This window comes from Vipera ursinii (assembly GCF_947247035.1).
Source record: "Vipera ursinii genome assembly, chromosome: 4".
In the NCBI taxonomy this organism is placed as follows: Eukaryota; Metazoa; Chordata; class Lepidosauria; order Squamata; family Viperidae; genus Vipera; species Vipera ursinii.
In genome coordinates this window covers 2,425,818-2,439,237 of record NC_139514.1, presented here as the reverse complement: position 1 = coordinate 2,439,237, position 13,420 = coordinate 2,425,818, and the positions used below count along the sequence as shown (strand labels likewise).

The window sequence follows — 13,420 nt, the reverse complement described above, 5'->3', positions numbered from 1 at the left end:
GCTTGTGAACCAAACCGCACCTTGTGAAAGAGTTTAGCAGACCAGAGAAATTTCCTTCACAGTGAGAAGAGTTTTAATTAGTGGGCACGACTTGTCTCCAGATGTTGCGGGTGCTCCAACACTGGAGGTTTTTAAGAAGAGACTGGACAACCACTTATCTGAAATAGTATAGGGCGGGGGTCTTCGAAGTTGGCCTTTTTTATGACTTGGGGACTTCAAATCCCAGATATTCCTCAGTCAACGTGCCTGGCTGAGGAATTCTGGGAGTTGAAGTCCACAAGCGGGGGGGGGGGTCTTCAAACTTGGCCCTTTGTTGACTTCTGGACTTCCAACTCCCAGAATTCCCCACCCAGGCACACTGGCTGAGGAATTCTGGGAGCTGAAGTCCACAAGTCCTAAAAGGGCAGAGTTTGAAGACCCCCTAGTCTAGGGGGTCTCCTGCTCCAGCTGGGAGGTTGGACTAGAAGACCTCCAAGGTCCCTTCCAAGTCTGTTATTCGGTCTGGGCGGGGGAATCGCCTGGTGGTCTCCCATCCAATGCAAAGTGGCCACCGGACATTGCAGAACTTCAGACTCCGGCAAATAGCCCAAGGACATTGGCGTGGGTGTGCAATCCTTTCCCAAACCCTTTGCAAACCAGGGTTTGGGGGTCTCCTACCGCCCCCCACCCCCCACCCCCCCCAAAAAACTTTGCAAACCGCCCCTCCCAAGGGACGCCCCTTCTTGTGCAAAGGAGAGGGACCGGCGGGGGTCCCAGGAAAACAAGCCCCCCACCCCCAACCCTGAAACGAGGCTCCCACTGCAGCTCCGGGCTTCCCAGCAGAGCCGAAGACTACAACTCCCGTCATGCCCCGGGCGGGCGGCGGCGGCGGTCGCCATAGCAACGGGAGAAGCCCGAGCAAAGCAGGCCGCGATGGGGCAGGATTACTACGTGGTGCTGGAGCTGAACCGCAACGCCAAGGATGCGGACATCAAGAAGGCGTGAGGGCCTGAGGCGGAGGCTGCAAGGCGGGGGAGAAAGAGGGGCGGCGGGTGGGGGGAAAGGCCTCCAGACGCCTGGGATTGCAATGCCCATCCTCCTTGGCCGTGCAACATGGGCTTTGCGCAGCCTCCGCCCATGCCCGCTTGGCCACTTTTGAGAATTCCTGCATTAGCAGGCTGCATGGACGTGGGGAGCTCCAAAACGGCCCTCTTAGTGCAAGGCTGTCCGAATGTGGCAACTTTTAAGACTTGTGGACGTCAATTCCCAGCATTCCCCGTCTTAAAGCACTCCGGCTGGGGAATGCTGGGAGTTGAAGTCCACAAGGGTTTAAACGTTGCCACGTTTGGAGACCTCCCTTGCGCTAAGGCAATGCCTTCTCCATCTGAAGAGAGGTGGACTTCAACTCCCAGAATTCCCTGTCTGAAAGCACTTCTGGCTGGGGAATGCTGGGAGTTGAAGTCCATACCCCTTCAAGTGCTGCTCTAGGGGGTGGCACGAGGCTTTGCGCCACTCCCGAGCTTGCCAAGATGCAAAAAGCATTGAACGGATGAAAGCGATGCCCCGACACGGCTTAACAAACCTGGCAAAAGCCGCTTGTGTGAATCCAGTGTTGGGCGTTTGGGATGCCTGGAACGAAATTTGCAGCTTCCCTCTGTGTGGTTTGCAGATATCGGAAGCTGGCTTTGAAGTATCACCCGTTAAAGAACAAAGAGCCCTGGGCTCCTGGGAAATTCAAGCAGTTGGCCGAAGCCTACGATGTCCTAAGCGACCGTAAGTAAAGGAAAGGAGACCACACAGAGATGCAGCACGGAAGGTCCGCTTCTCTGCGACATCCAAGCGTCTTCCTTTAAATCTGAGGGTTTTTTTTCCTCCTTCCATTATACAACTGTGGGCTAAGCTGTCTCTTACTGACTGTTCCCTATGCATCCTTTCCTCAAGGTCTTTCTCACATGCCATTAAATCAAGGATGCTGGAGAGGATTTAGATCGGTGTTTCTCAAAAAAAAAGGGTAGGCCTCAATTCCCAGAATCCCCCTGGCTGGGGAATTTTGGGAGTTGAAGTCCATCCATCTTAAAAGTGTCCAAAATTGAGAGACACTGATTGAAATGGACGCGGGCTCTTTTCCAGTTAAGGAGAAAAGGATGGAAGAGCGCGAATTGAAGAACGCCACAAGAACAATTTGTGTACATGTGAAAAAAAGAACTCGACAAACTTCCTCCTCCCTTTTCTGCAAGGCCTACAGGTAGTCCTCAACGTACGACCGCCACGGAGCCCAAAATTTCCGTTGCTAAGCCGGGCAGTTCTTCAGCAAATGTTTGCCCCAGTTGTTAAGTCAGTCTCACTTGTTAAGTTAGTTACGCGGTCGTTAAGCGAATCTGGCTTCTCCCTTGACTTTGCTTGTCAGAAGGTCACAAAAAGGGGATCGCAGGATCCCGGGACGCTGCAACCGTCACAAGTACATGCCAGTTTCCAAGCATCTGAAGTTTGATCGGGTGACCACGGAGATGCCGCAACGGTTGTAAGTGTGAAAAAACGATCCTAAGTCACTTTTTCCAGTGCCGTTGTAACTTCAAACGGTCACTAAACGGTCGTAAGTCGAGGACCTCTTATACGATACCGTGCCCACCGGTTATTTTTCCTTCCTCTTTTTTTTGCCCAGCTAAATGTCGCCTCTTTGATCTTTAGCAGTGAAGAAAGCCGTGTATGATAAGTTTGCCGAGGAGGGTCTGAAGGGAGGAATCCCCTTGGAGTTTGGCATCGACACACCCTGGACCGAAGGCTACGTTTTCCATGGAAACCCTGACAAAGTTTTCCGGGATTTCTTCGGAGGAGACAACCCCTTCTCTGGTAGGTTCGGACAACCCACCTGTTCGCCTGTGACTTGCAGGTCAGCATTATGTCTGAGTGACGTCCAGGAGACGGGCAGGAGGGCAGCTTCTAGCCAGTTTACCAGGCGTGTTTATGTGAGTCTTTTTCTTTGTGTGTGTGTGTGTGTATGTGTGTGTCATGTGCAGTGTACTGTGCCTGTTCTGTTTTTTGTGTGTGTGTCAACCGTCCGACTAGCGAATTGACAATGAAAGTATCTTCCAGGCTTTTGAGGTGTCATACAAGGAAAGTTTTATTGAATACACATCCCGGTACTGAAGGAAGCAAAACCAACTCTGCTTTTCCCGTGCAAAAATCTGATTAGTTAACAATAGCTTTCCATAAACCCCACCCACCCAGTGTTCGGGTTGCCCAATCATGCTTCTTTGCTTGGTTATGAGAACGGTCCACCTCTCTGTCAGGCATCTGCGTTTCTGACCTTGGCTCTTGTGGTCCACAAGCGGCTTCTTAGAAATCCTGTTTCTTTGCTACCCCTTCCCCCTTTGTTTCTATGGCAATTCCACCTTGAGAGTGTGTGAGTGTGCTCAAAGGGAAGAGCGCGGAGGGGAAGTATTACGCTGTGTGTCTGATTACAGGTAGTTCTCGACTTACAACTATTTGTTTACTGGCCGTTCGAGGTTATAATGGCAGTGAAAAAAGCGACTTATGATCAGTCCTCATACTTACGACCCTCACGGCGTTCCCCCATGGTCACGTGATCAAAATTTGGGCAGAATTGTCAACTGGCATGTACTTACGACGGTTGCAGTGACCCGTGGTCACCGTTCCCAGCCGGCTTCCAATGAGCAAAGTCAAGGGGGAAATCCGGATTTGCTTAAGGACTGCGTTATTCACATCATAGCCGCGGTGTTTTGTTTAACAACCATGGCAAAAATTTCGTGAAATATGCCATGGCTTGCTTAACAATCTCCTAGATACAAAAATTGTCATCCCAACTACCTGTATTTAGTCAGGCTAGTGCAGGGTTTTTCAACCTTTGTTGTTGTTAGCTGCGAAGTCATGTCCGACCCCGCGCAACCCCATGGACAATGTTCCTCCAGGCTTTCCTGTCCTCTACCATCTTCTGGAGTCCATTTAAGCTCACGCCTCCTGCTTCAATGACTCCATCCAGCCACCTCATTCTCTGTCATCCCGTTCTTCTTCTCTTGCCCTCCACCTTTCCCAGCATGAGGCTCTTCTCCAGTGAGTCCTTCCTTCTCCTTAGGCGGCCAAAGTATTTGAGTTTCCACTTCAGGATCTGGCCTTCTAAAGAGCAGTCAGGGTGGATCTCCTCTAGGACTGACCGGTTTGATCGCCTTGCAGTCCAAGGGACTAGCAGGAGTCTTCTCCAGCACCAGAGTTCAAAGGCCTCAATTCTTTGGCGCTCAGCCTTTCTTATGGTCCAGCTTTCACTGCCATACATTGCAACTGGGAAGACCACAGCCTTGAGTATACGCACTTTTGTCGGCAGGGTGACGTCTCTGCTTTTTAGTGTGCTGTCTAGATTTGCCATGGCTTTCCTCCCCAGGAGCAAGCGTCTTTTAATTTCTTGACTACAGTCCCCATCTGCGGTGATCTTGGAGCCCAGGAAAATAAAATCTGTCACTACCTCCATTTCTTCCCCATCTATTTGCCAGGAATTGAGAGGGCCGGATGCCATGATCTTGGTTTTCTTAAGGTTAAGTTTCAACCCAAGTTTTGCACTCTCCTTCTTCACCCGCAACAAGAGGCTCTTTAGTTCTTCTTCACTTTCTGCCATTAGAGTGGTATCATCTGCGTATCTTAGGTTGTTGATATTTCTTCCGGCAATCTTAATTCCAACTTTTGATTCATCTAGCCCTGCCTTTCTCATGATGTGCTCTGCATATAAGTTAAATAGGCAGGGCGACAGTATACAGCCTTGCCGGACTCCTTTCCCAATTTTGAACCAATCAGTGGTTCCGTGTCCAGTTCTCACTGTTGCTTCTTGGCCCGCATATAGGTTTCTCAAGAGACAAATAAGATGGTCTGGTACTCCCATCTCTTTAAGATCTTGCCACAGTTTCAACCTTGGTAACCTATATATAGAATAGGAGCTGGAGGGGACCTTGGAGGTCTTCTAGTCCAGCCCCCTGCTCAAGCAGGAGAACCTATGCCATCTCAGACAAGTGACTGTCTAGTCTCTTCTTAAAAACCTCCAGCGATGGAGCGCCCACAATTTCTGGTGGCAAGCAGTTCCACTGGTTGAGTGTCCTCACTGTCAGGAAGTTTCTCAAGTCCCGCAGCCGTTCTTCGTATGTTTTGGTCTCCAGGCCTTGGATCATCTTAGTTGCTCTTCTCCGAATTTTTCCCAAACTCTCAACATCATTTTGTGTGTAATCCGGTGAGCAAAATTGGCTGCGGTATTCCCGGTGTGGCCTCACTTAAGGTTTTATCAAGCGTTACTAGTACTTCCCGCGATCTTGATCCTATGCCTTTTCAAGAGGTAAGGACTTCAACTCCCAGAATGCCTCAGCCGTCAGGGGGACTTCTGGGAGTTGAAGTCCACCCCATCTTAAAATTGTCGGGTCTGGCAAACCCTGGGCTGCCGGAAGGTAACCGGTGCCGACCTCTCCTCTCCATGCTTTAGAATTCTACACCGCCGAAGGGGCCGAAGTGAACATGGCTTTTGGCGGTCTCCGTGGCCGTGGGGTGAAGAAGCAGGACCCCCCCATCGAACGGGACCTCTACCTCTCCCTTGAAGACCTGTTTTTTGGGTGCACCAAGAAAATAAAAATCTCGCGAAGGGTAAGAGAGGAAAAACGTGAGGTGGAAGGAGGTTTAAGGTGGGGTGTGGGTGGGTGTTTGTGTGTTTTGGATCAGGGAGGGAGTTTTCACACAAAATGGGGGCGGGGAGGGCGGGACTTTGAGGCCTTGGCCGCCATCTTGAAGTTTTTGACCCCTGTTTTGCTTTGCCCATCTTGCCTCTCAGCAGAATATGGGCAGAATTGGCAACAGTACCTCCATTGTGTTGACAGCACAACTGCCACAACACCAAGCTTAGGGCTGCCGACTGTTCAGACGAACAACTAAGCTTGTGTAGGTACATCCATGGCTACCTACCATAACTGAGGCCAGAATTACAGTCGTAAGCCGTGCCGGTCGCTAAGCTGATCACCACGTGACTGACCACAAGTAGTTCTTTGACTTGCAACAATTCATTTAGCGACCGTTTAAAGTTACAACGGCACGGGAAAGAGTGCAGCCTTTGCAGTGTGCAATGTTAATCAACCTTGGTAACTTATATATAGAACAGAGCTAAAAGGGACCTTGGAGGTCTTCTAGTCCAGCCCCCTGCTCAAACAGGATAACCTATACCACGGGTCGGCAACCCGCGGCTCCGGAGCCACATGTGGCTCTTTGAGCTGTCTCCTGCGGCTCCCAGCCGCCCGGTGCGCGCGCACCTCTCCAAATGGAGAGTGGCACCGCCCGTTCCGAGAGGTGCGCACGCACCTTTCCGAAGGGTGGAGGTGCGCGCGCACCTCTCCAAGCCGCCGCCGTCCCGTCCGGAGACCTGCCGCGTTCGTCAAACATTGACGAACACGGCAGCTGTGCAAACGGGATGGCGGCGGTTTGGAGAGTGTGTGCGCACTCGCCAAACCGCCGCCATCCCGTCCGGAGACCTGCTGCGTTTGTCAAACATTGACGAACACGGCAGCTGTGCAAACAGGATGGCGGCGGTTTGGAGAGTGCGTGTGCACCTCTCCCAAGCCACCGCCGTCCGGAGACCTGCCGACGTTTGGGGAGGTTTTGCGCATGCGCAAAACGTTTTTTGCGCATGCGCGTGCATGGACGCACGCACGCGGCTCCCACTTTTTTTTATGTGTGATGGAACTGCTTCCCAGTGGCTCTTTTCCTTTTTCGGGTTGCCGACCCCTGACCTATACCATCTCAGACAGGTGATTGTCCAGTCTCTTCTTAAAAATCTCCAGTGATGGAGCACCCACAATTTCTGGTGGCAAGGAGTTCCACTGGTTAATTGTCCTCACTGTCAGGAAGTTTCTCCTTAATTCCAGGTTGCTTCTCTCCTTGATTAGTTTCCATCCGTTGCTTCTTGTCCGGCCCTCGGGCGCTCATAACTTCAAAGGTTTGCAAAACAACTACATAATCATAACTTGAGGGCTACCCATATCCCCTTAGAATAAATTACGGTTAGTCCTCGACTTACAATCATCCATTTAGTGACCATCCACCGTTATACAATCGAAATGAACAAAGTGACGTATGACCGTTGTTCACACGCATGACCGTCACAGGAACCCTGTGGCCACGTGATGAAAATTCAGACGCTTGGCAACTGGCTCACCTTTACGACGGTCGCAGCGTCCCGGAGTGTGTGTGTGTGTGTGTCGCGTGATCCCCGTTTGCGACCATTGGACCAGCAAAATCAACAAGGCAGATTCATTGCACAGTTGTGTTACTGACTTAATAAGTGCAGTGATTCACTTAATGACGGTAGCAAGGAAGCTGATAAAATGGGGCAATATTTCGCTTAAGATCCATCTGACTTAGGAGCAGAAGTTTTGGGGCTCCCTTGTGGCCATTAAGCTGAGGACTACTTGTATAGTCATATATTGGCTTGCGTTACCTGGTTGCTAAGTCCAGGCTTACCTGTATATCATGGATTTTCAAACTTGGCCGCTTTAAGACTTGTGGACTTCAACTCCCAGAATTCCTCGGCCAGCCAAGTCTTAAAGCGGCCAAGTTTGGCCAGCTGAGGAATTCTGGGAGTTGAAGTCCACAAGTCTTAAAGCGGCCAAGTTTGGCCGGCTGAGGAATTCTGGGAGTTGAAGTCCACAAGTCTTAAAGCGGCCAAGTTTGGCCGGCTGAGGAATTCTGGGAGTTGAAGTCCACAAGTCTTAAAGCGGCCAAGTTTGGCCGGCTGAGGGATTCTGGGAGTTGAAGTCCACAAGTCTTAAATTTGCCAAGTTTGAAGACCGCTGCTGTATGTGAACGGTATTCCACACACACACACCCACACACACACCCATCTCTTTCCAAACTCTCAGGTGATGAACGACGACGGTCATGCCTCCACCATTAAAGATAAGATCCTAACCATTGATGTTCAGCCTGGATGGAAGCCAGGGACTAAGATCACTTTTAAAGAGGAAGGAGACCAGGTGAGGTGAAGTAACGACAGGTGAGATGGTAAGACTGCTAATAGAAATCCTTCCCTTCCCCACCATTCAGCCAGAACTGAACAGACTTGGAAGGGACCTCGAAGGTCTTCTAGTCCACCCCCTGCTCAAGCAGGAGGCTCTATGCCATTCCAGACAAGTGGCTGTCCAGTTTTTTCTTAAAAACCTCCAGTGATGGAGCACCCACAACGTCCGAAGGCAAATTCCATCCCACTCATTAATTAACACAATAACAGTGTTGGAAGGGACCTTGGAGGTTTTCTAGTCCAGCCCCCTGCTCAAGGCAACTTCCGTTCCACCAGTCAATTGTTCTAACTGTCAGGACAGCTTGGTTGAAGTTAAGAGCATTTCTCTCTCTCTAAAACAGAAGTCTTCAAACTTGGCCCTTTTATGACTTGTGGACTTCAACACCCAGAATCCTTCAGCCAGGCACGCGTGCCTGGCTGAGGAATTCTGGGAGTTGAAGTCCACAAGTCATAAAAGGGCCAGGTTTGAAGACCCTTGCTTTATACCATTTCAGACAAATGTCTGTCCAATCTCTTCTCAAAAATCTCCAGTCAAACAGATAAAATGTGTATATTGGATATTATATTTTGTTATGAATTGAGACAAGGGAAATCTTGGTTACCCAAAGCCTGAAAATTATAAATATCAAAGGTTCAATTGGAATATTGATGAGAAACTAAACATTGGGTAAACATTAATAACAGGGCATGGATTGTTTTTGAAGATTGAATGTAATTAAGATATGTATAAGCTAAAAAAATACCGATAAATGGAATAGTGATGTTTTGATTGAGTTGATATAACTAGAACTGTACCAGCTTGAATACGAGACAAGTGAATGTTAAGGGAAAAAGAGGAAGAAATATTTGATGTCGTAACCTGAGATTTGCCCTAAAGATTTTGTTATCGAACTATTGATTAAGCCAGTCACCGCGTTGCTTTTTAAATACTTAACTGTAAAATTGGGAAATTAATAAAATATTATTATTTAAAAAAAATCTCCAGTGATAATACTGTTAAAGCGAGCCTGGCGGGCTGATCACCTGGAGGAACAATTCAACGGCACACTTTTGCTTCGCTTGGATAATCCGAAGGGTTAATATAGGTGTGAGAAATCTCCTTTTTCAACCCAGCCCGACCTGACCCCATCCCTGGTCTTTCATTTTAGGGGCCCAACATTATTCCTGCGGATATCATCTTCATTGTGAAGGAGAAGCTCCATCCCAGGTTTAAAAGGGAGGGTGACAATCTGCTCTACGTAGCCAGCATCTCTCTAGGAAAGGTAACGCAAAGAAAGACTAGGCAGGGGAAAGCAAAGGTTGCTGTCATTTACACACACACACACACACACACACACACACACACTCTGACACACACTCTGACACGCAGGCGGGGTGTCCACCTATCATGTGTATCACCATGGTTGGGTTGCGTATGGTTTACTTGATCCTGAGCTGGTATGGACTCTTAGTGCCTTCATAGATGATCAGGGGTCTTCAAACCTGGCCCTTTTATGACTGGTGGACTTCAACTCCCAGAATTCCTCAGTCGGCCATTTTGATAAAACTGCGGGCTTGGATCCAGACCAGGGGTCTTCAAACTTGGCCCTTTTATGACTGGTGGACTTCAACTCTCAGAATTCCTCAGCTAGGCACGCTGGCTCAGGAATTCTGGGAGTTGAAGTCCACCAGTCAGAAAAGGGCCAAGTTTGAAGATTAGACCTTCTACGTGTTGATCCTTCAAAGAACTAGTTGTAACTCACTTTTCTCAGTTCAAGGACTCTCTGTGTTGTGCAAATCCACCCCTGGGTCACTCTGGGATAGCAAATCTCATCCGGTCCCTGTCTATTACTCCCCCAGGCCCTGATAGGTTGCACGGTGGACGTGAGGACTCTGGATGACCGGCTGTTGAACATCCCCATCAACGATATTGTCCAGTAAGTGCCGTCCTGGAGGAAGGGGAGGGTCTGGGGAGCTGACAGTTAACCCCTCCCTGGCTGCGTTCACACCACTGACCATTGTGGAATGGTTAACCAAACGACTTCAGCTTTGCAGAAGGCCAAGATGGCCCAAAGGCGCTTTTTCCGGAGGCAACCGGACTTCTTTGTTTTGCTTTGAAGACGTTTCGCTTCTCACCCAAGAAGCTTCTTCTGCTCTGACTAGAGGGTGGGGAAGGGAAAGATTTATACTCCTTGCAGAAAAACTGGTCATTTGCATCCTTTTAGAGGGTCATTGAGGCCACCTGGAGGTTTACCTGTGACCTCAGGGTCACCTGAGTGGTGCAAATGGCTGTGGAGCCTTCTTGGAACTGCAGAAAGGACCATGTTGCCGATTGGAGATAGATAGACCACCCATTTGCATCACTCAGTTGACCCCAAGGACACACAAAAAACCCTCCAAGTGGCCTCAACGGCTCTCTAAAAGATGATCCTATGGGTCACCTGAGTGGTGGAAATGGGTGTGGAGCATTCAGCAGTTCCAAGAAGGCTCCACACCCATTTCCATCACTCAGGTGACCCATAGGATCATCTTTTAGAGGGTCGTTGAGGCCACTTGGAGGTTTGTCTGTGTCCTCAGGGTCACCCGAGTGGTGCAAATGGGTGATCTATCTATCTCCAGTCTACAACACGGTCCTTTCAGCAGTTCCAAGAAGGCTCCACACCCATTTGCACCACTCGGGTGGCCCTGAGGACACAGACAAACCTCCAAGTGGCCTCAACGACCCTCTAAAAAGGATGCAAATGACCAGCCGTCTGCAAGGAGTCTAAATCCTTCCCACCATCCAGTCAGAACCTGAAGACGCTTCTTGCATGACAAGTGAAACGTCTTCAGAGGAAAACAAGAAAGTCCAGTGGCCTCCTGGGAAAAGCACCTTTGGGACAATCCTGACCTGGAGGACGGAGAATCTCTCTAGAAGGCAGAAGGGGAAAACCCGCTTCGAAGAGCAGGAAGCAGAGCCGCGTATCCTTGAACTCCCAACCCAGGGCAGTGAAACGTACTCTTGCTCCCCGAGCTGGGAGAGGGAATGAGAACATAAAAACCATTTTTTTAGTGAAAATTTGGAACCCGTGACCCGCGGGGATGCTGCAACCGTCGTATGTGCGAAAAGCGGTCATAAATCACTTTTTTTCAGTGCCCTTATTCAGGTAGTCCTCGACTTACGACTATAATTGAGCCCAGCATTTATGTTGTTAAGGGAAACATTTGTTAACTGGGTTTTGCCCCATTTGACGACTTTTCTTGCCAGAGTGGTTAAGCGAATCGCTGAAGTTAGTAACACGGTCGTTAAGCGAATCGGGCTTCCCCGTTGAGTTTGCTGGTCCGACGGTCGCAAAAGGGGATCACGTGATTCTCCCCCCCCCCGGAACACAGCAACGGTCATAAGTACGAGTCTGTTGCCGAGTTTCTGAATTTTGATCCCTGGATTGTGGGGGATGCTGCGAAGGCCATTTGAAGAAATGTCACATTTTTCAATCCTGGTATAATTTTGCTGAGTGAACCATTGTAAGTCGAGGACCACCTGTAATTTCAGTCCCTAAACAAATGGTTGCCTCTTGTAGTCCTTAACTCACGGCCACAACTCACCCCAGAATTTATGTCGCTAAGTGAGAAATTTGCTGAGTTTTACAACTTTTCTTGCCACATAGATTAAGCGAATCGCTTGCAGTTGTTAAATGAGTCACGTGGTTGTTAAGTGAATCCATCTTGCCCCCCCTTGTCTTTGCTTGAGAGAAGGTCGCAAAAAGGGGATCACGTCACCCCAGGACACTGCAACCGTCATAAGTCCATGTCAGTTTCCAAGCATTTGGATTTTGATCACATGCTGCAAAGGTCGTTAAGTGTGAAAAAACATACGGTCGTAAGTCTTCTTTCCCAATGCCGCTGTAACTTTGAACAGTCACTAAAAGAGCTGTTGTAAGGCGAGGACTACCTGTAATTTCAGCCCTACTTTCTCCCCAACCACCATCTCTTTTTCTTTTTTCTTTTAAAAAAATATGTTTTATTGATTTTTTTTTAACATAACCACCTTAATATTTGGCAAACAGCCTGTTGTCTGGGTTTATATTTTTTTTTAAAAAAACGCATCAATAACAATTAGCTTCTCTAATTCTATAATCCACAAAATAGCTTTGCTTGATTTTCTTTCCTTCCGATAATATTCTCTTTTGCCAACCTTGAATTAATGCGGCGCCTATCGTTTGGATAAATGACAATTAAAATAGAGGCATTTTTTTCCTAATAATAGTAGTAGTAGTACTAGTAGTAGACGGCTTTATTGTCATTTCCACAATATACAGTACAGTACACAGTGAAACGAAACGACGTTTCCCCAGGACCAAGGTGCTACGTCAGACAACACGAATCAAAAGAAGAGCAGAACAACAAACTACCACATAACCCTAAACTAAAAACTTTTAAAAAAACCTACAAATATAAGTATCTATAGTTCCAGTTTCTTTGTGTTGAGAATTCTAATGGCTTGTAGGAAGAAACTGTTACACAATCTTTTTACAGTGCTTTTTTTGTAAAAAAAAAAAAAAAGGTGCCGGAACTCACACGTCATACAACCCGCCTTGCCTACCCTACAAGGTTCCATCCAAAAAAGGTGCCGGAACTCCGTTCTGGGCATTTTATGAGAAAAAAAGCCCTGCTCCTGTACCTCTTTCCAGATGGCAAAAGAGCGAAGTGTGTGTATGAGGGGTGTGTGTGTAATCAGCCACGATGTTTCTGGCTTTAGGATGCAACGCAACGTGTGATGTAAATATCCACGACAGAGGGAAGAGCAAACCCCCCATGATCTTCTCTGCCATCCTCACTATTCGCTGTAGGGTTTTTGCGATGCGAAACGGTGCACTTTCCAAACCAGGCAGTAATGCAACTGCTCAGGGTGCTCTCCCTAGTAGTCCCTCTGTAGTAGATTGTGAGGATTATTTCTGCAAATAATAACCATGTCAAGTATCGAGCGTCTTTTCTGACTAGCCATCTTGATAGAGCCTTGCTTGCAAAAAATTCATATTTAAGTTTAAATAACCTCCGCCGTCTCTTTCGTCCTTTTACAGCCCCAAGTACTTCAAAGTGGTCCCCGGCGAGGGGATGCCGCTTCCCCAAGACCCCACCTGCAAGGGAGACCTCTTCATGTACTTCGACATCCTCTTCCCGGCCAGACTCACCCCAGCCAAGAAGGCACTCGTCAGGGAAGCCCTCCTGATGTGAAGACCACCCCCAGCCACTCTCCGCCAACCTCGTTTTTTTAAATAATAATAATAATAATAATAATAAATTAAAACATTTTCTATTGAGTTTGGATGCCAAGGACTCCTTGCAGGGGTGGGATTCAAATACCGAATGACTGGTTCTCTCTGTGGATGCAGGCCTGGGCCTCTGAGGCCTAGAACAGATTTCCGGAAG

The 13,420-nt window shown here is 48.4% G+C and overlaps 1 protein-coding gene across 1 annotated transcript; it reads left to right on the top strand.

Annotated features, from left to right (window-relative positions):
• Window positions 1-912: 912 nt before the first annotated feature.
• On the top strand, window positions 913-13,305 carry DNAJB13 (DnaJ heat shock protein family (Hsp40) member B13; the record flags this gene model as incomplete). The annotated part of the gene is made up of 8 exons (XM_083362168.1): window positions 913-980; window positions 1,649-1,752; window positions 2,668-2,829; window positions 5,456-5,613; window positions 7,875-7,988; window positions 9,181-9,294; window positions 9,872-9,948; window positions 13,072-13,305. 8 exons carry the CDS (start codon window positions 913-915, stop codon window positions 13,223-13,225), a joined length of 951 nt encoding a protein of 316 aa, XP_083218294.1. The 3' UTR covers window positions 13,226-13,305.
• Between the last annotated feature and the right edge of the window lie 115 nt (window positions 13,306-13,420).